This window comes from Danio rerio, chromosome 6 (genome assembly GCF_052040795.2).
Source record: "Danio rerio strain M-AB ecotype USA chromosome 6, GRCz13ab, whole genome shotgun sequence".
NCBI lineage: Eukaryota > Metazoa > Chordata > Actinopteri > Cypriniformes > Danionidae > Danio > Danio rerio.
In genome coordinates, this window is record NC_141026.1 from 40145088 (window position 1) to 40170000 (window position 24913).

Here is a 24913-nt window from a genome sequence, read left to right on the forward strand (position 1 = left end):
ATAATAGTTTTAATAACTGATTTCTAATAACTGATTTATTTTATCTTTGTCATGATGACAGTAAATAATATTTTACTAGATATTTTTCAAGACACTTCTATACAGCTTAAAGTGACATTTAAATGCTTAACTAGGTTAATTAGGTTAGGCAGATTAGGGTATTTAGGCAAGATATTTTATAACGATGGTTTGTTCTGTAGACTATAGAATAAAGTTACTTAAATTGGATAATAATTTTGACCGTAAAATGTTTTTTAAAAGAATTAAAAACTGCTTTTATTCTAGTCAAAATAAAAGTAAGACTTTCTCCAGAAGAAAAAATATTATCAGACATACTGTGAAAATCTCCTTGCTCTGTTAAACATCATTTAGAATAAAAGAAAAAAAGGGGGCTAATAATTCAGACTTAATCCATAATTTACTCTATATGTTCTGATCGGAAGGTAACATCTGATTCTGAGTTTAAAACCACATGATCAGGCCTGATTTCTAATCATGTGATTGGATCTGGATATCCCTAATTCTGACCCTACCATCTGAATGTTACAGCAGAAATCAGACTCATTAAAAGAGGCAATTTTGCTAGCGACTGGGCAAATTGTTGCCACGTTTTCCTGTTCTCAGCTTGCAAAAAGAAGGCAAAAGTATCTATCTGACTTAAGAGATGTGAACTTTCATGTTTTATTCGATCTCCCCAAAGACTTTATACAATTTAACTAAAAAAATACAATATAAAGTTAATGCTACTCATTTTTTTCTAATCTCATGAGAAGCAAAGCAACCTTAATAATCACAGTCTCAGAGATTAAAGCTTCATTATTTTCTTTCTCCCAGGCTTTCACTTAATCACAGGATATTGAGAGATTGTTAAAGAAAAATAAAAGCTTAATTTCGGAATAATGATTTTTTTTTTTTTGCATACACATCTTCAACCACACTTGAGCAGCATAACAAAGATTATAAATAAAAATGGCAATTATATCAGCGAGGTTCAGACTTTTATTTTAATTTTGAGTTTGAATTATTCCTCATAAAATTATTGGCTAAAGTTTCTCTTATTGCAACTTTGTTTTTATACCTCTTTTTTTTACAAGTCTCTGAGATTTTCTTCTTTCCTATTACATAACTTTGTCTTCATCATTTGGCTATTCTGAACACCACTGCCTTTTCCTTGTGAGATATTTTTTTGCATTTAAATCAAAACATCTCCACATGAATACATTCTCCTCCACAATTATGCTACATCTGTGTCCTCTGTGTGACTGCGGATGAATCCTTGCTTCTCATCTGCTGTTCTTTCTCTTCCTATGTCTGGCTCTTTCTCCCGTTCGTCCTTCTCATCCCTTATTAAATGATTTCCCATGGGCAATCTCCGGCACTCACCTGTTTAATCAAATTTTGGTCGAATTGGAAGTATACTGTCGCCCCCCCCCTCCACTATGATTTATAGCATATCAGTTTGTTGCAGCCACTTACTGACCAGAGCTGCTTGTAATCCCAGAAGTGTGTGTGTATGCGTGTGTTGTTTTGTGCTAAATGTGGGAAACCTGAATAATAACTGTCTGACTATTGTCCAGCTTTTTTTTTTTTAATTGAGGCACTTCACTAACTGGCAGTGCTTGTAAAAGCCCAAAACCTCCGGCTGGCCAGCAGGAAACAGTCTTTCCGGTGGAAGTTAGATTTTTAGATAATTGCTCTGTAATTTACTATTCTACTTTGAGTGCTGTGGGTTAGATTTTTGACATTTAAGACTATTTTGGGAGTCAGAAAAATTGTGAGAATTATGAGTGTTTTGTGAATGTCAAGCTTATGCTGGCTAATAGTGAAATTAAAACACCAGAGAAGTCTTTTCTCAAGTTTCTCAAGTTTTGGTTTTGTATATGACTGGCTGTACTGTTGATGTTTTCACAGATCCCTGCAAAACATTGAATCATTTTATGAATGCCCTCATTTTGCTGTACCAAAAATTTACATGAAAATGAAGCTGCATTTGGATGGTAGCCCTTAGCAAAGTATTTAATTTATTATTTGCTTTGATTCTTTTAATTTTGAAAGACTTTTACTTTCATTCAGCTGGAGGTGCAAATTTGTGGTGGTGAGGAGATTGTAAAATGCTCAGTTAAAACTTTACACTCTCAGAAATAGAGGATAAAAGCCAACACTGATTCTTTTTTTAACAAGTACACTTTTATACCTATCAGGTGCACATTTGTACCTTAAAGGTACACTTTTATGCCTATACAATTACAAACGTGGACCTTGTAGGACAACATTAAATAACTATTTTGCACAATATTAAATCATAAATACCTCTTTTGCACAATATTCACCTTTAATACCTCTAATGCACAATTGTTTGCACAACATTGTTTAGTCTCATGTAAAAGTAATAGTATAGCCTGTATTATGTGTTTAGTTAAGTATCTTATGTGTTTAGTTAAGTATATAGTATATGCTAGCTATGCATATATATATATTAATATATATATTAATAGGCTTATGTTCAGTGTTCAGTGTATTTATGATTAATTAGTTCCACTGCATGTCCAGACATGTATCGTAATGACAATAAGGCTTAACTTGACTTGAAAAATGTTCCTTTTAGGTACAAAAATGTTCTTTTTTTAAAAGGCACCACCCCAGTGATACTGTCGTTTTTGTGCCTTTATTTCTGAGTTTGTACACTGTAAAAGGTTATTATTTACTTTACTTAGAACAAGTAAGTAAATCCATTATACCTTAAAACTGTTATGCTGATTTTTGATTTTCATAGTTATGTACATAGTTTATTTAAAAATTTAAGGCAATGGGTTTGCATTTTTCTTTAAAGTAATGTAGACTAATCGTTTTTATAGCAACATGTTTACTCGCTTATTTTAAGTAAAGTCAACTAATCATTTTATAGTGTAACTGCATTCAGCCAGATCGCCTGATGAAACGATGTTTGGGGAAAGCATGACTGATAGAGATGTAACATATGATTGATGCATTGCATTATCCACCAGTTGGCTGTTTTTTTCCAGGATTCTATTATCCTTAAACCATTTTAAGTGCAACAACAGGATAAGATTGTGTTTGTATATAAATCAATACATAAATTACAGTTTAAAAGTGTTTTTGTGCTCAGTTTGTTTGTCTTGGTTTCCATTACAAAACTTGATCCAAGAAACATTAACCTGAGATACAACCCTGGCAGATTTGTTTTGATTGATTGATTGGTTTGCTCATTTGATTGATCAAGTAATTGGTTTGTTTATTTGACAGATTGATTGATTCATTTGATTGATTGATTGATTCGTTCATTTGATTGTTCATGTGATTGATTGATCGATTTGTTTCTTTGTTTTTTTATTAGTTTGTTCATTTGATTGATTAATTGATTGGTTAATTCATTTGATTGACTGATTGGTTGATTGATTCATTTGTTTGTTATTTTGTTTGCTCATTTGAATGAATAATTGATTGATTGATCGATTTGTCCATTTGTTTGTTCATTTGCTCGTTCATTTGATTGATGGATTGGTTCATTCATTTGATTGATTAATTGATTGATTAATTCATTTGTTTCCTCATTTGATTGATTGATAGATCTGTTCATTTGTTTTTCATTTGATGGATTGATTGATTGATTGATTCATTTGTTTGTTAATTTGTTTGCTCATTTGATTGATTGATTGAATGATTCATTCATTCATTCATTCATTCATTCATTCATTCATTCATTCATTCATTCGTTTTTTTCATTTAATGGATTGATTGATTAATTCATTCATTTGTTTGCTCATTTGTTCATTCATTTGATCGATTAATTCGTTCACTTAATTGATTTGGTTGATTAATTGGTTTGTTTGTATGTTTATTTGATTGATTAATTGACTGATTGATTAATTGGTTTGTTTGTGCGTTTATTTGATTGATTGATTGATTGATTGATTGATTGATTGATTGATTGATTGGTTTATTCATTGTATTAATTTGATTGATTTATCGACTTGTTCATTTGTTGGTTCATTTGTTTGATTTATTGATAAGTTCATTCATTTGATTAATTAATTTGCTCATTTTTTGTTAATTTGTTTGCTCATTTGATTGATTGATTGATCGTTTCGTTAATTTGTTTTTCATTTGATTGATTGATCGATTAGTTCACTCATTTGTTTGTTCATTATTCGTTCACTTAATTGATTGGTTTGTTTGTTCGTTAATTTGCTTGATTGATTGGCTTATTTGATTGACTTATTGATTGATTTGTTTGTTCGTCTGTTCATTTGAATAATTGATTTGTTCATTTGATTGATTTACTGGTTTATTCGATTGATTAATTGATATGTTCATTTTTTTGTTCATTTGTAAGTAAACAAATCATTTTTACTGTGTATATTCTGTAAATAAGTTCACTCATTCATGATTTAAGTATACCATATTCTTTTTTTTGTTTGCAATTGCTAGTGTATGTGCACAGTTGTAGATTGTGATCTTCTTTGCATTGTGAAACTTTTATTGAGCCACCTTTATGTGTTCATGACGGAACACTTCAGATACAGCCCTTTGTTATTGTCTCATAAAAAAGATATTTTGACAACAGAGCTTTGATAGGGATGTTTTTGGGTTGCATGTAACCATTGTCCAAACACCTTACTACAGTATGTGAGTCCTTACTATGTCTTTCTGGTTTCCAAACACTCATACATAAAACAAACATTAACTCTTCCTCTACCCAAATAGAAATAGAATGATAAATATAGAGCAAACAAACAAACAAACAAACAAACAAATAAAAGCAAAATAGCAAATTAAATGGACACTTTCACGTCTTTATTTTTTAATTTATTTGTTGCTATGATGACAAACAATATATTACAGGGTTTTATTTCCAGGAACTATTTTATCAGGATGAAATTGTACAATCAATGTTCCATTAACGCTTGCTGGGGTAAAATGCAACCTTCAGAAAATAATCTACTGCATTTTAATATGTTTCAAACTCTGATCTTCCTGCTTGTAAATCTTTCTCTCAGTGTGTAAGCATTCATTAACTGTGCTAATGGCTTCCGTTTGTTGTAACATTTGCGGTCAGTCATTTTTTCTCACACGTCAGGCATTTGATTATAATACACAGGTCCAGAATAAAGCCTATTTTTCTGTGGCTATTATAGTAAAGGTCAAAGGCTGACATGTGACGCATTACTTGTGCACGGCCTTGATGTTTAAATGGCACACTCATTATGATGGACTTCTATCTCCGGCAAATAACCATGTCCTGTCGAATTTTTCTTCTCGATTTAGTCACTTGTACATTTTGTTTCTGACACACAGTGTGTTTTTATTCGGGCTTCTGAGAAATGGTACATCAGCTAATCAGTAGTAAAATGTTTGGCAATGTTCTTTAGATGCAGTGTACAATGTTTAAATCAGCTAATGTTCTTAGCCTCTATTTAACATGTGTGCTATAAAGATTTTTGAGACAAAAAATAAAAACATGAGTGGTTTAAAGTATGTGCTACAAAATGTTCTACCTATGAGCAGTGTTGGGGAAAGTTGCATTTGAAAATATTGCATTACAATATTGAGTTACTCCCCAAAAAGCAATTAGTTTTGTTGCTTACTTTTGTTTTACTTTTTATTACCTGGCAAAGGTTTGATCTCTTATAGAGCTTGTTTTTTTTTTCTTTTCTAATAGAGGATCTCTACAATTTACAACACACTGTATAACGTACAGTTCCCGTACAATTACCTTTAAAAAAACACATAAAAAAAAAATTAGGATCATGTTATCTGAAAACTTCCTGACCCCAGAGCTACATGCTGTACTGTATATTCAGATTATTGAACGTTTAAAACAATGTGTTTGCTACTTTTTATTATTTGTTTTAATACGTTTTTATTATTTTATTAGGTTAAATCACTGTCCATTAAGACAATCCTCTTTTCTTTTTATGCAATGCAATCAAAATAATGAACATATTCTCTCATTGACTGCATAATTCATTGTGACTAATTGTATTTCAGCAAAAAATTATTTTCATTCATTCATTCATTTTCTTGTCAGCTTAGTCCCTTTATTAATCCGGGGTCGCCACAGCAGAATGAACCGCCAACTTATCCAGCAAGTTTTTACGCAGCAGATGCCAGATTTCACCCGCAACCCATACCTAGGAAGATTTTTTTTTTTTTTTTATCAAATTAATGAAACTATAAGAGGGCTTGCGTCACATTATTAGTTATTTTTTTAAAGTAATGTTTTACTTGTTACTTAAAAAAGTAATATTATGTAACTTACGTTACTTGTAACATGTTAGCCTCAGCACTGCCTATGACTACATTTATTTGTAGTGTATGAAAGCTAATCCAGAAATATTTATTCTTAATTAATTTTCTGACACTTGAAATTGCTAAAAGATTGCTGTTAAGAACTTTATATTCTTGGTAAAAAAATCTTTACAATTATTTAAAAAATGAAGCATTATTATACACACATGCACTCACACACACATGCACATGCATCTAAACAACTCATGCAAAATTTCCCCAACAATTCACCTAAATGTAAAATGATTTGTAAATGTCTTCTAAGAAATTGTAAAGATTCTACTTTAATAACATAAAATATTCAAAAAATATAAAAAGCTTTTTTTTTTCTTTTTCCCAGTCAATCTTAAAAAAGTATAACACTTTCCACACAAATGTAAACAAGCATAACCTTTTTCAACAACAATAATTTGAATTGTTTTTATTAGCATGATTGGTTTGCCATCACACAAAACAATTACATTTTAAACAACATAATGATTGAAAAGAGTAATTCATTTTAATTTCTATTAAATAAGTGCAGTCTTGTTAAACAATCAAAAGCAAATAAATAAATAAATAAATAATATAAAAGTATAAATAAATAAATAAATAAATAAATAAATAACTTTAAACTTCTAAACTATTGTATTTTTCATTATGCAACTGAATGCTCTAAAAATAAAAACAGCATGCAGAATTAATTAACACGCTCTACTCTCTCTGGGAAACTGCCACTTTTATGTTCTGTTATCTCTGTTGTACTTGTGATGCCATCATTTATTTAGACTGAGGTACTTAGATCGCTATCAGCCACATCACAGAAGCATTTAATGAAGACTATCCAGTAACTGGCCTATTATTCTTATACCCTGACAACCCTGTCTTGCACCGTGGCGTCTCAGTCTACCTGTGGTGTGAGTGTATCGATGTGCAGCGCATTTATGAGGCTGTTTGTGGGCTTGCTGGACCGTGTTACTAATTGAATGCCGCTGGTTGGGATCTCTCCCGTCGACTGAGGAGTTGTGTGACTGGAATAGCCGATTCATGAAGGCTGTTGATCGCCTGATGAAACTGTGTTAGGGGAAAGCATGACTGATAGAGATGTAACATATGATTGATGCATTGCATTATCCACCGTTGGCTGTTTTAGTTTTTTTTTTTTTTTTCAGGATTCTATTATCTTTAAAACATTTTAAGTGCAACAACAGGATAAGATTGTGTTTGGAAAAAAAATCAATAATAAGCAAACCAGCAGATACATAAATGAGTTTAAAAGTGTTTTTGTGCTCAGTGTTTTTGTCTTGGTTTCCATAATAACAAAATCTGACCCAAGAAACATTAACCTTACATACAATCCTGGCAGATTTGTTTTGATTGATTGATTTGTTTGTTCATTTGATTTATGGATTTATTAATTTGTTCATTTGTCTGTTAATTTTATTGATTAATTTATTGATTGATTGATTGGTTTATTTGTTTGGTTATTTGTTTGTTCATTTGATTGATTGGTTTATTAATTCATTTGTTTGTTTATTTAATTGTTCATTTGATTAATTGGTTTGTCCATTTGTTTGCTCACTTGATTAATTGATCCATTAATTAATTTGTTTGTTCAATTGATTGATTATTATTTATTCATTAATTTTCTTTTCGGCTAAGTCCCTTTATTAATCTGGGGTCGCCACAGCGGAATGAACCACCAACTTATCCAGCACGTTTTATGCAGCGGATGCCCTTCCAGCCGCGACCCATCTCTGGGAAACATCCATTTACTCTCATACACTACAGACAATTTAGCCTACCCAATTCACCTGTACTGCATGTCTTTGGACTGTGGGGGAAACCTTAGCATCCGGAGGAAACCCACGCAAAGGCAGGGATAACATGCAAACTCCACATAAAAACGACAACTGACCCAGCCGAGGCTGGAACCAGCAACCTTCTTTCTGTAAGGTGGCAGCACTTTATACTGCGCCTCTGCGTCTCCTGATTGATTAATATACTAATTTGTTAATTTGTTTGCTCATTTGTTTTTGTTTGATTTATTGATTGATTCATTTATCTGTTTGCTCATTTGTTCGTTCATTAGATTGATTGATTAATTTTGTTCATTTCTTTGCTCATTTATTCATTTATTTGATTGGTTGATTGAATTGTTCTTTTTATTGATTGATTGATTTGTTCATTTGTTCGTTTATTTGATTGATTAATTGATTGATTTGTTTATTTGTTCGTTTATTTGATTGATTGATTGATTTGTTTATTTGTTTGCTCATTTGTTCATTTGATTGATTGATTGATTTATTTATTTGTTCATTTGTTCATTCATTTGATTGATTAATTATTTGATTGATGATTGATTGATTGGTTTATTGATTTGTTCATTTGTTCGATCATTTGATTGATTGATTGTTGGATTGATGATTGATTAATTGGTTTATTGGTTTATTGATTTGTTCATTTGTTCATTCATTTAATTGATTGATGGATTGATTTGTTCACGTGTTTGCTTATTTGTTCATTCATTTGATTGCTTGATTGATTAATTGATTGATTGATATTTGATTGATTGGTTTATTAAATTGTTCATTTGTTCATTAATTTAATTGATTGATGGATTGATTTGTTCATTTGTTTGCTTATTTGTTTATTCATTTGATTGATTGATTTGTTTGTTTATTGTTTTATTGATTCATTCATTTGTTTGTCCGTTTCTTTGCTCCTTTGTTCATTCCTTTGTTTACTTGCATTACTCATTTACAACAACAGCCACTGTTAAATAAATTATAAATAAATCAACAACAAGTAAACAAATGAACGAACAAATGAACAAACTTTTTAAATCAAGAAACATTTACATGAGAAGCAAAAGGGCTGGAGATTTTAAGACATGTTTTATTTAAATATGCATTCTTAAAAATACTAACATGTTTAGAGAAAACTCTGTTTAAATAAATAATGCATTTCATTGGAATATAACTTATTTTGTACACCCTCTGACAAATTTGTTTTAATTGATTTTGAATCGATTGATTCATTGATTTAATAACCTGCATGACTCATTTCCATCAGCAGGAAATAAGATTGGGTTTGTGTAGTCAGTGTTCTCATTTCATTTCTTGATGTTTTGCTCCTCAGGTTGGATCGCTATCTTGGGGGCTCTGTGGTTACTGGTGCTTGCTGACATTCAGGACTTTGAGATCATTCTTCATAGAGTAGAATGGGCCACGCTGTTGTTCTTCGCTGCTCTGTTTGTGCTCATGGAGGTATGGTAATGCTCACGACTCAGACATGCCTGAAAACACAAACGCCCACATACTGTAGCCCAGTGTTCTGGCATGTGATACATTACAGTGACGTCTGGTCATTGTTTACCAAGCTGAAAGGAACAACTGCTCCATGTTGATTTGATCAGCAAAATAAAAAAAAAAACTTTTTTTGTGTCCAACGTGCTGTTTTGAATCAGTAATGAGATGTATATGTAAAATAAATGGATTAGTAAATGCAAAAATTATATATATATTTTTTTCATTTATTAATACATATATAATAGATACTTGCAATATATGTATTTGTATCAACTCAAAATGTGTTACTATTTATAACTAATAGTAATATACTTTTAAAATAATTATATTTGTATACAATTAATAAAAAAAGCCTTATAACTTAAGAATGAAAGAGGAAAAACATGCATTGCTTTAGACTTGAATATTTAAAGTGCATTGTCATGAAAGATAAAAAAGTTTAACTTCTTATTATAAAATATTCTAATGTTATGTTTATTTTTTAATCTATCCTATTTATAAGTGAAGAAAGAGAAAGGGAGCGACTTAGAGATTAGATTGGAAGTCTAAGTAAGAGGAAAGTGAGCTCGTCAGCAGCAGAAATGCTGGGTTTGCTGTTTGTGTAGGTTTAATCCTTTGTTTTGTTCGCTGGACAGTATTCACACAGGGAAGCCCACCCTTTGGGCCCAGTGGGGAGCTTAACGCTGCTCCAAGATAAACTGTTTGCCCTCTATAGCAGAGCCAGCATTCACAATCACTCAAAGCAGGGTTCAACGCAAGCACCCAGATATAAAAAATATATATACTTCATGAATTTTGATATTTAAAAGTTTAAAGGATTGAAAATCAGAGCTGTCAGGGTAAATGTCTGTTTTTGTTTTTTGGTCAATGGCTTGATTGTTCTCTTTGGTGTGTTTTAAAGGCTCTCGCTCAGCTGCAGCTCATCGACTACATTGGGGAGCAGACTGCAGTGTTGATAAAAGTGAGTATTGACTTTGTACTGACTTTAAGGGGAAGTTCACTATTCATTTACTGTTGTTTTGAGTCACTGCAGAAGGTAAACAAATCAGCACAAAACATCTAAATCATGCCATTGATTATAATGCAAACACACAATAGTAATGTGAAGTGCAATGTTACGATGTAGCATTAGCTGTGTTTCTGTTTATATAATGATCACATGGTTGGTTGCATGTTTGCAGTATTAAAAATATTTGGTTACACTGTTTTTGTGATTTTCAATAAACATTTTATTAATAAAAAAATCAAAAAGCACAATTAAGCTACTCACTTGCTGCTAATTAACAGTTAGTAAGATAAGCTGCGGTGCAAAGTTCAAGCAAGGTGAACTCTGACCAGCAAAATTGCATCGCATGATTGCGTAAGACCAATAGAGGATCAAAACATATCCTCTCTGTACAAAAATGTAGAATATGGAGCAATCACTTGTTTTTTTTATGTCTACTCATCTTGTTTAATCCTGCCCCTTTTCGCAGCGTTGCATGACAGAATTTTGCATGCTCAAACTCTAGTGGGACCGTGGGTATAGTAGTTGGTTTAGGTATTAGGTAAGATTAGGGATGTAGAATAAGAAAATACTTAATATGTACTAATAAACAGCCAACATCTTATTAATATGCAGATAATTAGCCAGTAGTTAATTGGCTAGTGGAAATTGGTACCAAGTAAAGAAATTTGTTCTTAAGTAAAGTGTTGGTAATTATTTTCATCTACGTAATTTTGGTAATAGAATATAATGATTCTTATAATTTTATCATCTAAAATGATTGTCGTCTGACTTCTATGTATCTATAACAAGTAAAAGAAGTCAAATGTGCTTCAGTAAGTGTTAACACGATGAGGTCTTTGCAAATCATTGTCAAAGGAGTAATTAAAGCAAACAACTGGAGGGCTACAATGCATAGCTTTGTATTACCGAGGTAAATAACCTAATTTATAAATTCATCAAGTTAATGTATAAGTTAATGTAAAAATGTACAAGTTTCATGATGACGCATTTAATTAATAGCAGTTCATATATTAACTTAACCTAAAATATACAGTATATATGTATATAAATTAGTACTAATTACAATAGAACATGGCTTCTTATTGTCCAGAATATTCAAATTGTGCATTTTTCCTTCATTGATAAAGACATAAACCTTGTAAATCAGCTGTTTAGTTGTTTGTTTTTTTTGTAAAAAATAAATAAATAAAATATGGGCGGAAATAAAATCGAAGGCGAAATATTCAAAGTTTTTCTGCGTGACTCTGTTATCATGACCTCCATTGATCTTACGAGGCTTTATGCGATTGAGCGGGCTAATCGCGCACACCTGCTTTACCACACAGCTGCTTAGCATTTATTTGAATGGATGAAGATGTCGGTCTCACGAAAAAAAAAAGCTTAATGAAGAGAATCAACAGTTCAAAGTTGAATAGAGAGATAAGTATGCGCTTATTTTGCCACAAGCCAGCACTAAGCCATTCTGCTTGATTTGTAATGAGACATTTGAAATTGGAAAGAGTAGAAATGTGAGACAGCACTATAAAATGAAACACGTTTCATTTTGAACTGCAGTATGCACAAAATACAGGACCGCAAAACTACAAGACCCTAAAGTTTTCATTACATACCTTTTGTATTTTTCACCTTTTTTGAAGAGGGGTCTGGGTGCAGACCTGGTGCAGTGGCAATCAAAAGCTGAGCTGCTTTTTAATGCCCACACATAACCTCACCCTTAACCCTTCACAGTGACATCACTAGCTCAATTGAGTGCATTGGGTCTTACATTGCATCTCTGAGATATGCAACCTCAGCTTGCATCGTCATAGCTGCATCCCGATATTATATACCTTTTGTTGTGTTTTGTACAAAAATGCACTTATATTAATAGTTTTGCCACATTTACATTGTATTTAATGTGTTTGAAATGCAAATGCCACTTTTTTAAAAATAAAATTAAATAGTGTTGACTTGTGGTGCATGTTATGAATGTTTATTCAAAACAAGATTTGTAAACTCAATTGTTCTGGACCTTTGACCTTAATAAAAATTCAGATTTGGACCTTTTAATGTAGACATTGAGAACTCTTGCTATAGACCCTTAATAGTGGCTGATGCAGTATGGTTTATTTTTTTCATGAGTCATTTGTTAGCTAGTGATCATCTGTGCATTAGTTAGGCATAAATAAATGCATATTAGGGCACAAAGTGTTATTCATTTTTGCTTCAAACTAAAGTTTATAGTGTTGTGATTCACCTTGTTTGCCGGCTGGTTTAGTAAATGACTTATAACTCTAAAACCAATAAAATGATAATCCTTATGGGAAGCATGCATGCTCCTAGAACCGGGCACTGAAAAGAAGCATTTATTTCCATACATTAACAATGAGCCAAACGAGCCTCATTAAATTGTTTGGCTGGCTGAAATGATTGTTATCTTTGATCCAATAGTGGAGCTGTGTGGGCCGTAAATACAGAGATTTCCACAGGCCTGGAAGAGTCCAGCTCTGCCTGGCTGGCGATCACACTCTGATAGACCCGTCAGCTTGCGTTTGGTGTGTGAGCCTTAAACAATCACAGTAATTATTCATGACAGGTGCTGCTGTGGAGCCCTGATGCATTCAGTCCAATCACCAGCACCAGACCCCCAAAAATATGACCATACATATAGAAACAGCAGGGAGTCGCCGGAAATAAAACCACATCCTTCATAGATGCTTATAAAAATCTATGTTGTGTTCGCACATACACGCTTAACATTATGCTGTAGATTCTACAGTAGCTTATTGGCAGCAGTTTGCCAGTAATTTACTTTAAATCAGTTACAGTAAAAACACAATTTACATTTACAGCACAATTAATCTGCCTGTATATATATATATTTACAGAAATATATATATCTTTACTGGAAAATACAGTACAATTTACAATGCAACTTTAAAATTCAGTACCATACTACATAACTGTCCTACAGCAAAATAAAGTTCATATTACAGTTAAATACTGTGTAATTTTCAAAAAATCCTAAACAGTGTACATTAAAAGAAGATGTGTGTGTGTTAAGTGTATTGTGATTTTGTTTTGGTTAAATAACAAATCCAATCCAACATCGTGTATTAATTAAAGGTTATTTCTTTAACTTCACAGAACTTTACAACCATTCAGATGTCTGTGTTTGTTATGTTTAAAAAAAAACTCTTCCAGAATTTACCTGTCTGTGTTCCTTTAATAAGAACAATAGTAAAAATATAGTCAATTATTAATTCAACAAATGGTTTTCTGTTCTACTTTAATGGCAAAGCTGAATTTTTTAGCAGTCATCACTGCAGTTTTTCAATGTCACATGACCCTTCAGAAATCATATTCTGAAATTTTCCATATTATTTTTTGTGATATTTTTTTTATGGATTTTACATGTGAGTGGTCACAGCATCTTTAAAATTTAGATCCACTCCTCAACACCCACAGCCAACCCAAAAAAAACAAACCCTACCCCGCAGTGGTGCCAAAGGCCATGCGATCCCACAAATAGCATTGCAATCAAGACAAATAACCAACAGAAAACATATAAACAAAAGATACACATATCTGAAACACAAACATATTAAATAAAGGCTATATTTACAGTCTAAAGTATCATAGAAAATAATACACACATACCCATACATATGAATATACATAAGTGTGCACACACACATACATACATACATACACATGCATGTACAAATACAAGTCAGTATTATCAGCCCACCTTTGAATAGCTTTTCTTTTTTAAATATTTCCTAAATTATGTTTAACAGAGCAAGGACATTTTCACAGTATGTCTGATAATATTTTTTTTCTTCTGGAGAAGGTCTTATTTGTTTTATTTTGTCTAAAATAAAAACAGTTTTAAATAAATAATAATAATAAAAAAAAAAACATTTTAAGGTCAAAAATCATTTTAAGCCCCTTTAAGCTTATATATTTTTTGATTGTCTACCGAACAAACCATCTTTATACAATAACTTGCCTAATTACCCTAACCTGCCTAGTTAACCTAATTAACCCAGTTAGGGTTTACATGTAAGGTTTAAATGCTTTAAATATCACTTTAAGCTGTATAGAAGTGTCTTGAAAAATATCTAGTAAAAAATTATGTCATCATCACAAAGCTCATATAAATTAGTTATTAGAAAGAGTTATTAAAACTATTACAAATGGTTTATTGACTTATGGACTATTACACGCGCCCACACACACACATGATAGTAAATTAAATAAAGTAACTAGAAATTCACACAAATTATCAGAGATTTAAGGATTCAGGTTGTAGCACATTAATTTGTATTATCCATGAGTCTTTCTGCTAGTTTGCAGCCTTTTTGTACGCATCAAGAGTTGAGGCTCTAGCTTTAATCTGGCTGTTGAAAGTTCTAACAATGCTATATCATAAAACTGCAATAGCCACTGCTGAATAAATAAAGAATGTGAAGGGAGCCATCTTTGCGCAATTATCTTTTTAACAGATGTTAGTCCTGCCAACCAGACCTTTCTTTGTCACTTCGTCAAAACCAAACTAGAATCATCAATTAAAAGTAGCACAACTGGTTGCAATAGTATTTATTTTCCTATAATTTCAGATATTATTGATGAAAGTTTTTCCCACAACTCACACAACTTCTTACATTCCCGCACCATATATAAAAATTCTAACTTGTTGGTGAGAAAAAAACTGCAATTTCGACCTGAAGATAATTTACAGAGAAAATGATTATTTGGTCTCCAGTTCAATCTGTGTCAGAATTTAAAATGTGTTATGTATCTGGTAATTTGGATTTTTTAAAGAACAAAATATGTTTTCCCAAACTGTCTCTTGGTCAATATGGTTGACAGTGTGTTTTTTTAATAATACGTTTGTGGAAATGATAATTTGAATGGGACTTTGAATAGCACAACTACACAGCATCTCTTCCTATTTCCTATTTATTTATGTTTATAAAAGCTGGAAGATTGAACAAACTGTACATGGCTCAAAAAAGATTGTGAGCAATTTAGTGACAGTGTATGCTGTATTATTTCTCGTGCCTTATCTTATAGACCTTTAATTTAATTCTATAAGCACAGATGTCAAGTCTTTGTTTTTAAAATTAGTAGTAGTTGAACTTGTATTGAACATTTCTTTTAAGCAGGTTCACACTGTTTATTCTATTCAAAATGTCCTGAAAATGGCAGGGATTTGAAGACTAAAAACTCTCTTTCTCAGATAACTCCCTAGCCCAAATCATAGTTATTGAAAATAGCTTTTGATAAGCCTCAAGAAGGCAGGTAATTTTATGTTATTATTATCATTTGGTTTTGTTACTTTGTTAATATTACAATACCAAAGTTAAAAATAGTATGAATTTATGGAAACTGAGATGCATTATGTCTGTTAGTTATGCAACACAGGCTCATTGGAAATACAACCTACTTTTTTGTGTAACAGCAAAAACTGTCTTTGTAAAATGAAAATGAAAAAGGTTTTAGGTAAAATAAAAATGAATTACATAATAAAAATGACAGTAGTTATGTTTACAGGGACATATTATATGCAAACAAAAGGATTGTTTTTGTGCAGTACAAAATAGTAAATAAATGCAATGTCTATGATTTTGTAATTGTATAATGTTGCCACACATGTTTATATGCATATCGACAAATTTCTACAGTATATCTCCATATAAACAACTATCTTTAGTCAGCTTATTTCAGGTTCAAGATTGGTGAAGCACAAAAGAGAACAAAACAAATTAAAATCATGTGGTTCAGTGGTCTTGGTGATCTTGATTACAATCCCCGCTTTCTCATGGAAGTGTACCAGAAGGATGTTTAGCTGAAACATGCAAAAAATACATACCCTATGTAACAAATTTCAGATTCACAAAAATGGAAACAGCGCCCCTAGTTATTTGTCATCTGAAACGTGCAACAAAATGTACCCAGAGCAATGTATTTTACACTTTGTAAAAAATATATATATATATATAAAATAAAAAATTAGGTCACGTTTTCAATAAATCTGAACTGAAAATCACATAATTTGTAGATCTATTCATACTTTCACATATATAACCAGAAGACAAACTGGTATATGGTGAGAAAGTGTGTGTTTATGTGTGTTTGTGTACACGTGTGGTGTTGTGCTTTGGTTTATGAAGGCAACAGACCGTGAAATAATAAATCCAATATGACTGTGTCATGAACACATTGTCTGCGAAGCCTCCCACCTTTGTGCTGGCATCTACAGGCCTTTATGAGACTGACAGTGAGAGAGGGTTTGTGTGTTTGCGCTTGTGACATATTTTATTGTTATCTTCTCTCCCAGGCAGTGCCAGAGGATGAACGGTTGGCCATCGCCATCATTTTGGTATTGTGGGTTTCAGCGCTGGCGTCCTCTCTAATAGACAACATTCCCTTCACTGCCACTATGGTGAGAAACACACAAGAACAGCACACAACCATTTGCTCACAAACACAAAGATGTGGTCAAACAAAAAGCTAGCTCCTAATCACACCCTGCTCTCCTTCATTTGTCAATAACACTTTTTTCTTCTTACTAAAAGAAGTTGAAAAATAGAAACTGATATGCATTTCTTTCAGGATAGAAACTTTAAAAGATCAGCATTTCCACAATAATTAAAATAGTGTGTGATTTTTTTTTTGCCTTAATTGCCCTTGCTAAATAAACAAACAAACAAACAATAAATAAAAATAGTATATGGGTGGCATGGTGGCTCAGTGGTTAGCACGGTCATCTCACAGCAAGAAGGTTGCTGGTTTTAATCCCCAGCTGGGCCAGTCTGCATTTCTATGTGGAGTTTGCATGTTCTCCGCGTGTTTGCATAGGTTTCCTCCAGGTGCTCTGGTTTCCCCCACAGTCCAACGACGTGTGGTACAGGTGAATTGAATAAACTGAATCAGCCGCAGTGTATGTGTGTTTGTGAATGGGTGTGTATGAAGGTTTCCCACTATTGGGTTGAGTCTGGAAGGGCATCCGCTGAGTTAAAAATCTTGAAGATGGTCAGTTAAGGGGGAAGAGAATAACATTAATTTTGGATGAAATACATACACACAATATCAACGAGTGAGGAACAAAATACTATGACTAACTAAATGCAATAAATTGAGTTTTTTTTTTATTTTTTCATTTTTTACAAAAGATAGTCATAATAAGTGTAAAAATTTATATATATAAAGAACAATAAATATTTACGAAAATATATTGAAAATAACAGGCAGCAAACAGGACACAAAATGGTAGATGGGAGAGTTTGAGAGATGAGACGTGAGCAGCATCCAAACAATAGGAATAGATAAAACAAAACAACCTATTCTATTGGCCCAATTTCTACCTTAACTATCCAAAAAGAAAAAATATGTCAGTTGTTGAAAAGGAAATCTTCACGTTTCTGATGCAGTATCTAACCTACACTATGATAAACCAAAGCACAGCAGGTGAAGCTCGGCCCAAACCTAGTTTGTCTAACAAAAGTAATATTTACAGCTCATAGATATATACCGCATATGGACCGTTAGCATGCATCAATAGCGCTGCCACATTTGTACAGTGCTCCCAGGACAAATGTCATTCAACCGCACAAGTCAAGACTAAAGCCAATTTAAAGATGCTGGACTGTAGTGCTGTGTAAAAGTGTAGTAACAAGCAAACAAACAAAAAAAAGCATAAAGGCAGAACATTTCATAGGTAAGATTTCATTTTTTTATGATTTTGCATTTAGGAGCTGCACGTTTAATCGAAAAAATACCCCGATCTCGATTCGACCCCTAGACGATCTTAATCCAGCATTTCTATGATTTTGCCAATCATACTTTCAAGTTCAGAAGAAAAGCAAAGGTAACTGCACAAGTCTCTTCACATTGCTTTATATATGTAGCCTAGCACTGTGGGCACCTCCAAATGGTGTTGAAAGAGTCACATACTATACTGTATACTGTGATGAAGTCTACTTTAGTGAACAGAACCTGCATTGGCTGTGAATAACAGGTAATAAAGTTGTAAATAACATTCAGTTTGTGGCACGGAGTAATCCTTTGGGAGCCGTGCGAGAAGTATGAACCGCACTTGGCAGTGAAAATGAAACCGAAAGCGTGCACATTATTTGGATAATCATATCGCATTTTAGAATTATGATTGTGACAAGCATTTAATATTGTACATGAGAATAAATGTTTAACAGTGTCAGGATAACTACTCTAGCCTATAATGTTGAATATAATGCAAGAGGGAATCTGATAACAACAAATGTCTGATTTTACCAGTGGAAAAAAAGATCTAATAATGTTGTCAATGACAGATTGCAAGCATATGTCTCAAACATAATAATTTAACCTCAGAATTATGAATAATTGTATTCTGATGTCATCACTTTACTGTGCATTAATGACCAGGACACATTTAAAGTTTAAGTCCACCATTCAAAGTCTAAAATGTAGTTTTACCCAAAAGTAGACCTACACCTAATATTATTGTTGTTTTACTATATGTTTGAGAAATAACAATAATAATAGCCTACTGATATTAACCATTATTTTACATCTTTAGAATTGTGAGAAAAATTGTGATCTGTACTTTAAGCAAAAAAATATGCCATTTTCTATTCTGCCAAAATTGTGCAGGTCTAATTTCTATACTTGTAAGTATACATTTACATTGATTAGATGCTAAAATTGCTCACCATTTTATTTTTTACCCGGCCATCTACTTTTATTTATTTATTTATTTATTTTATTTTTCCCTGAATAAATAATATTGCCAGTTTTGCAGTATTGTCAGTACATGATTCCTTGAATAATACAGAGACACACACTGACAACTGCCGCTTTTGTAGTAAAGTGATTCCACGATAACCTGATGACATAATTAAATCACTCTGTGCAACATTTTGATTTGTGTTTTAATATTTTTTGCTCATTTCTGTAGCTGCCCAGATGAGCCTGTAATAACAGTTTTATCAGCTGTTATTAGGGATATTATCTGTTATTTTTGGCAAATCAAGTATTCCAGAGAGCAGCATAAAAAGTAATGCCAATGCTTGGATTCTTGCATGTTATCTCTTGCTTAAAGAGACACTACACCCAAACATCATCCTACTATGAATGTTAGTTGTATTTCCTTCATTCATTCATTCATTCATTCATTCATTCATTCATATGTTCATTCATTCATTTTCTTGTCGGCTTAGTCCCTTTATTAATCTAGGGTTGCCACAGCAGAATGAACCACCAACTTTTCCAGCACGTTTTTTTTACGCAGCGGATGCCATTCCAGCCGCAACCCATCTCTGGGAGTTTTATTCCAACAATATTCAAAATATGTTTTTTTTTTTTGTGTTCAGCAATGATTTTTTTACACTTAAATTAACCCTCCAAACAAATCAAGACATAAAATCTCCAGCTACTCTTTTGTAAAAAGTAGGATACTGGAGCTGTTGTGTGATTATAAATGAATTAGAAACATGCTTTTTCACATAGTTTTAGTATAGCATGTCACACTGCAGGACATCAGCATCGCTGCATGACGTGCCTTGTTAACGGCCCACGATCTGTTGACAAATAGGTGAAAATAGTGTATCTTATCCTTTACAGTCAACTGAAACGTGCAAGAAACAGTATTGAGTGATGGTGCGCTATCAGAGCAACGCATGAATCATGTGCATCATCAAGAAACACGTGCTGTGAGCTGATATGATGAACATGGCACCAAACAGACAGAGCTGTGCCGCCGATCGCTCACTGCCAAATGAGCAGAAGGAAAGAATGCAGGGCAGATGAAGAGACAAGTCACTCCAGAAATCACTTAGCATTTCAAAAGCCTTTTCATTTCCTTCTTCTCCAGCGTTTTTCCACACATTTTATTTGATCTGTCTATTTTACCCTCATTTCTTTCTTGCTGTTTCCCTGTGTTGCTTAGCAAAACTATTTATTTTCAAAACTAGCAGGTTGGCGGACTATCTATGTCTTCAGAAAAAGAAATAGCAATATACAGCAAACACTATGAAAATATGAATACAATTTATTTTAACCGTTTGCTGTTTTATTAAATTTGAAAATGTATTTTCTTCTATTTTTTTAGCAGACATCTCTCCTATTGTCAGGATCATACAGTATCATCATTCTTATCATTCTGATTTGGTGCTCAAGTAATATTATTGCTCTCAAAACTGAAAACAGTTCATTCATTAATTTTTCTATATATTAGTCCCTTATTTATCAGGGGTCGCCACAGTGGAATGAACCACCAACTATTCCAGCATGTGTTATGCACATTTAGTTTAATCAATTCACTTTTAGCGCATGTCTTTGTAAGGTTGGGGAAACCTGAGCACCAAGATGAAACAAACACAGGGAGAACCTACAAACTCCACACAGAAGTGTCAACTGGCCCAGCCGGGACTCAAACCAGCAACCTTCTTGCTGTAAGGCGACAGTGCTAACCACTGACCCACCATGTCACCCTGAAAATAGTTGAGCTGCTAAACATTTTTGGAAACTAAGTCACATTTTGAATGAATTCTTTAACCAATAGAAAGTTGAAAAGAACAGTGTTTATTCTTTGCCTTTAAAATTATTCAGTTAAATTGAACTTGATTAGGGTTTACAGTTAAATCTTTCTCTGTTTGACTAGTTAGTTGTTGGACGAGTACTGTAGTTCAGCTGTCCTTTTCTAACCTGTTTGGTTTCATATTCTGTCTCTATTTCTTTCGCTCTGTCAGAAGAGGAGAGATAAACGAAATGTACTTGCGTTCTCCTCTGGTAGTAATGGATTCCATTGATTTTGTATAAAATCGTCACTGTATAAGCACAAGAGAGACTTCTCAGCAGTTCTCTTTCACAATCTGATTCTGGACTAAAACAGTGCAGTTAGATGCACACACTTCGCATTTCAGTAGAACAATGAATGTTACTTCTTTCAACTCCACCACCAGCAAAAAATCAGCTTACATTCAGTTTATTTAAAGTGACCATTTAGGAACATTAAAGCATGTTAAGACCAAAACATAATAACTTGATGGAATATAATAATGTATTGTGGTCTCAAGATATTTTTTTTTCAGTATACATCTTCATATAATGACCATGCAATGTAAAATCATGGTCTCAAGATTTACCATTATAATTGATTATTATTATTGCCTCCTACTGGACATGTTATGATGTACCTGTGAGATAAAGAGTTACAGATGTGGCTACTGGGAATGTGCAAGTGAATGAAAGTGACCTCACCCAATGCTTCAGTACTGCGCGGCACAGCACAAAATGATTCAACACAAGAAAGACAAGACCAGCAGGGGGCAGTTATGTAACATAGTGAACATACTAAACTGATATACTGTAGCAGCGCACAGACGTAGAAGCAAAGGAAATTTTATCATAATTGTCTCATAAGTAGTGTCGTGAGTTATTTTATGATGGTTCTTTCGCTGAAAACTAATTTTTCGAATGTGTTGCTGGTCAACTAGCAATCACAATCTAAAAACGTAGCTCTGCCTAGCCTCCAACTTGAAAGATGCTTGGGGTTTGAATGTTATTTCATTTGAAATATAAGAATAAACACCTTAATAAAAATATAATAAAAAGACTTTCACCGTGATCAAATTAACTTCTGCAACTTTATTTTTCACAATTTCATTTTAGCTTATGTGTTCTCTCTGTGTTCGTGCAGTAGTGGGTGGAGCCTCAGAAAATTTCCGATCAAAAATTTATTAAACACTACTAAAAAAATTTATGAAATTTGAGGGATTTCTGCCTTTCCACTGAAAGTCTATTTCCCCCAAAACTATTTGAAAAAACACACAAAAAATCCATAATCATTTTGTTTAATGAAGTTCTTCTGACGAGATATGATCTTTTATATAATAAACAGCTTTCATTTTTTTTAAACATGCTGACATTGTTTATTAAACATAAATTTGTGAAGCTTAAAGCATTGTGTGAATAAAAATAGACTTTCAATGTAGTGGAAGTAATATCACAGATTTCATTATATGTCTGTTCATTTATTTTCTGACTATGTAAGATAAGTCCTATGAGTCTGGGTGAGTAAATGAGCGCAGTATAAACATTTACAATAAAAGTGAACCCATGTATTCTCCTCTAAATCACTGTTATCATACATTTTTAACTACCATCTTGTGAAATTGCTGGCATGCTGGTGTCCAAATCAAACTTCATAACTTGGCAACACCAAGTAATGGATGGTAAACTCCAAGCTTCATTCCAATAACCCACCAGCTTTAAAAAAAAAAAAAACAGTACTAACCAGAAAATTATGACTTGTAAATTCATACCGGCCTTAAGCCATTGTTGTTTAAAAATGACTAATGAAATCTAAATTGCTTGAAGTATTGACTCCATCTCACGATGCACAAAGCAATTTTTAAACTGCCAATCATGTCTTTTGATTCATGTACTGTATCAGGCACGGCTTGTTCGGTTTGAGTATTCCACACATTTTCAAACCTGACACAATCACTGTCATCCATATGGAGCACTGAACATCTGATCTGAAGATCAATACAATGTCTAGAATCTGTTTACTTCTATCCTGGGTCTCATCTCTAATGGATTATATATGACATATAGATGGCTCTCTCCTCTGCCTCATGTTTGCAGATCTCCTGTTGTGTCCCTGGCCGTTTATTTGACCACATGCCATGGACTGTTATGGAGTGGCAATAAAAAAAACTAGATCTTAGCTTGTGAGGGTAGCATAACCGTCATTGGCCATTTTAGATGGCCATGTATTGTGGTCGACCTTTAAACCGCAATCAAAGCTATAATTTTAGGAACACACAGTGCAAATTTTGATGTACTAGAAATACCAAAAGAACATCAAACCTTTGCAGTCTGTGAGATTATGAAGGGTTTTTGGTTGAGATTATGAAGGGCCTCTCAGGGTTTTATAAATAGAAATTTTAAAGGAATGGCATTTCTTTGAAGGATATTTTATCATTACAATTTTCTTTAAATCTTATTTTTTTCCTTGAGTCCCTGTAGAAATACATCATCCATCTTTTTTCAAAAATATATATTTTTCATTTTTTAAATGATTTTAACACAAAGTTGCCGCCTTCTGATGTTGTGGAAGTCAACAGTGCAAAATTGCAGCAGCTTCCTTGACTATCACTGACATTGACCACCAATGAGTGAGAAAGACGAGCATGTTGTTTGTCAAGCATCAACTTATCATTACTTTAAATTAAATAATGCTTAGTGAGGTTGCTTACTTTTTAATACAAAGAAAATGAAAAAAGTGCCCTGTAGAATGTACGCTGATGTCTATTGAAGACGTCAATAATAATCTCTAACACACATAATCTTAATGTGTGTTATTCACAACATCTATTCTCAACTCTGTTCCTCTTCTTGTTAAATAACCATTTACTTTTATGTGGTTTAAGAGAAGTTAATGAATTGGCATGTAATAAATCTAGTTCCTCTAAACTCTTCTGCACTAAATGGGGCTGCGGTGGATCATAAATTCTGGAAATATAATAGTGATGCATTTCAAATAACTCACAAAAGGGGGGTCAAATGAAGTATTTACAACTTACATGTGAATGAAGTTAATTTTAATATGGCTAAACAAGTTCCACTCCAACCCAAAAGCACACTTTTGGGACTTATTCTCACTCAAGCACTGTTGTGGGGTGATATGCATGCTCTCATACCTACGCCGGTCATGCACAAACTTTTCCGGGAGAAGCGCCCATGAAATTATTTTTACTCTCTGTCATGTTAAAGAGAGCCAAATTTTAAAAAGTAGTAAACAAATACTCTGTGTTTCATCCAAATCCTATTTTGAAACTTTACCTATACTTGAGTCTAACTCTGTAATATAATAAATAACTCTGTATACATTAATCAGCACTGGACCATCCATTTTTTCTTACTATTCCCAAAATGTTTTGTTTACTCTGTAAGTACCCAGTTAATAGGTATGATAATTTAGCATAATAGTCAAGTCATTAAAAGCTATAAGTCTTCAACTTTAACTGGGAGTTACTTTAAAATTGAAAACTGACTTTTAACCTTTGTTAAAGAAAAGTTGCAATATAACTTTCATAAAAAATGTTAATGTTAGACTCTATGTTTAATAAACAAACTATTTGAGTTATTATGAGTGTGATCTTTCTAAAAATGTTTCTTTGTTTTCTGTGTCAAAGGATTTTTCACAGACATTAAAATGAGCTTTTTATGCTCCATGGCAAACATAAAAATGCTATTTTCCTGTCAGCACAAGCGTTCGGTTGCTTTGGCTCCTGGCGGCCTCCTATCCATCGTG

The 24913-nt window shown here is 32.8% G+C and overlaps 2 protein-coding genes across 3 annotated transcripts in view; both read left to right on the forward strand.

The window, feature by feature from the left end:
* LOC147836428 (uncharacterized) overlaps positions 1-24913 on the forward strand; it is a 719152-nt gene that overhangs the window by 623298 nt on the left and 70941 nt on the right. The gene's annotated exons all lie outside the window — the stretch shown is intronic.
* Positions 1-24913, forward strand: part of oca2 (oculocutaneous albinism II) — a 178881-nt gene that overhangs the window by 105009 nt on the left and 48959 nt on the right. The window contains exons 19-21 of one of the 2 annotated variants that reach the window (XM_087257613.1): positions 9430-9557; positions 10501-10560; positions 16934-17038. The exons of the other annotated variant lie outside the window; for it this stretch is intronic. Of the exons in view, the coding sequence (XP_087113739.1) occupies positions 9430-9557; positions 10501-10560; positions 16934-17038 (293 nt within the window). The remainder of the gene's footprint in view (positions 1-9429; positions 9558-10500; positions 10561-16933; positions 17039-24913) is intronic. 2 annotated transcript variants of the gene reach the window in all.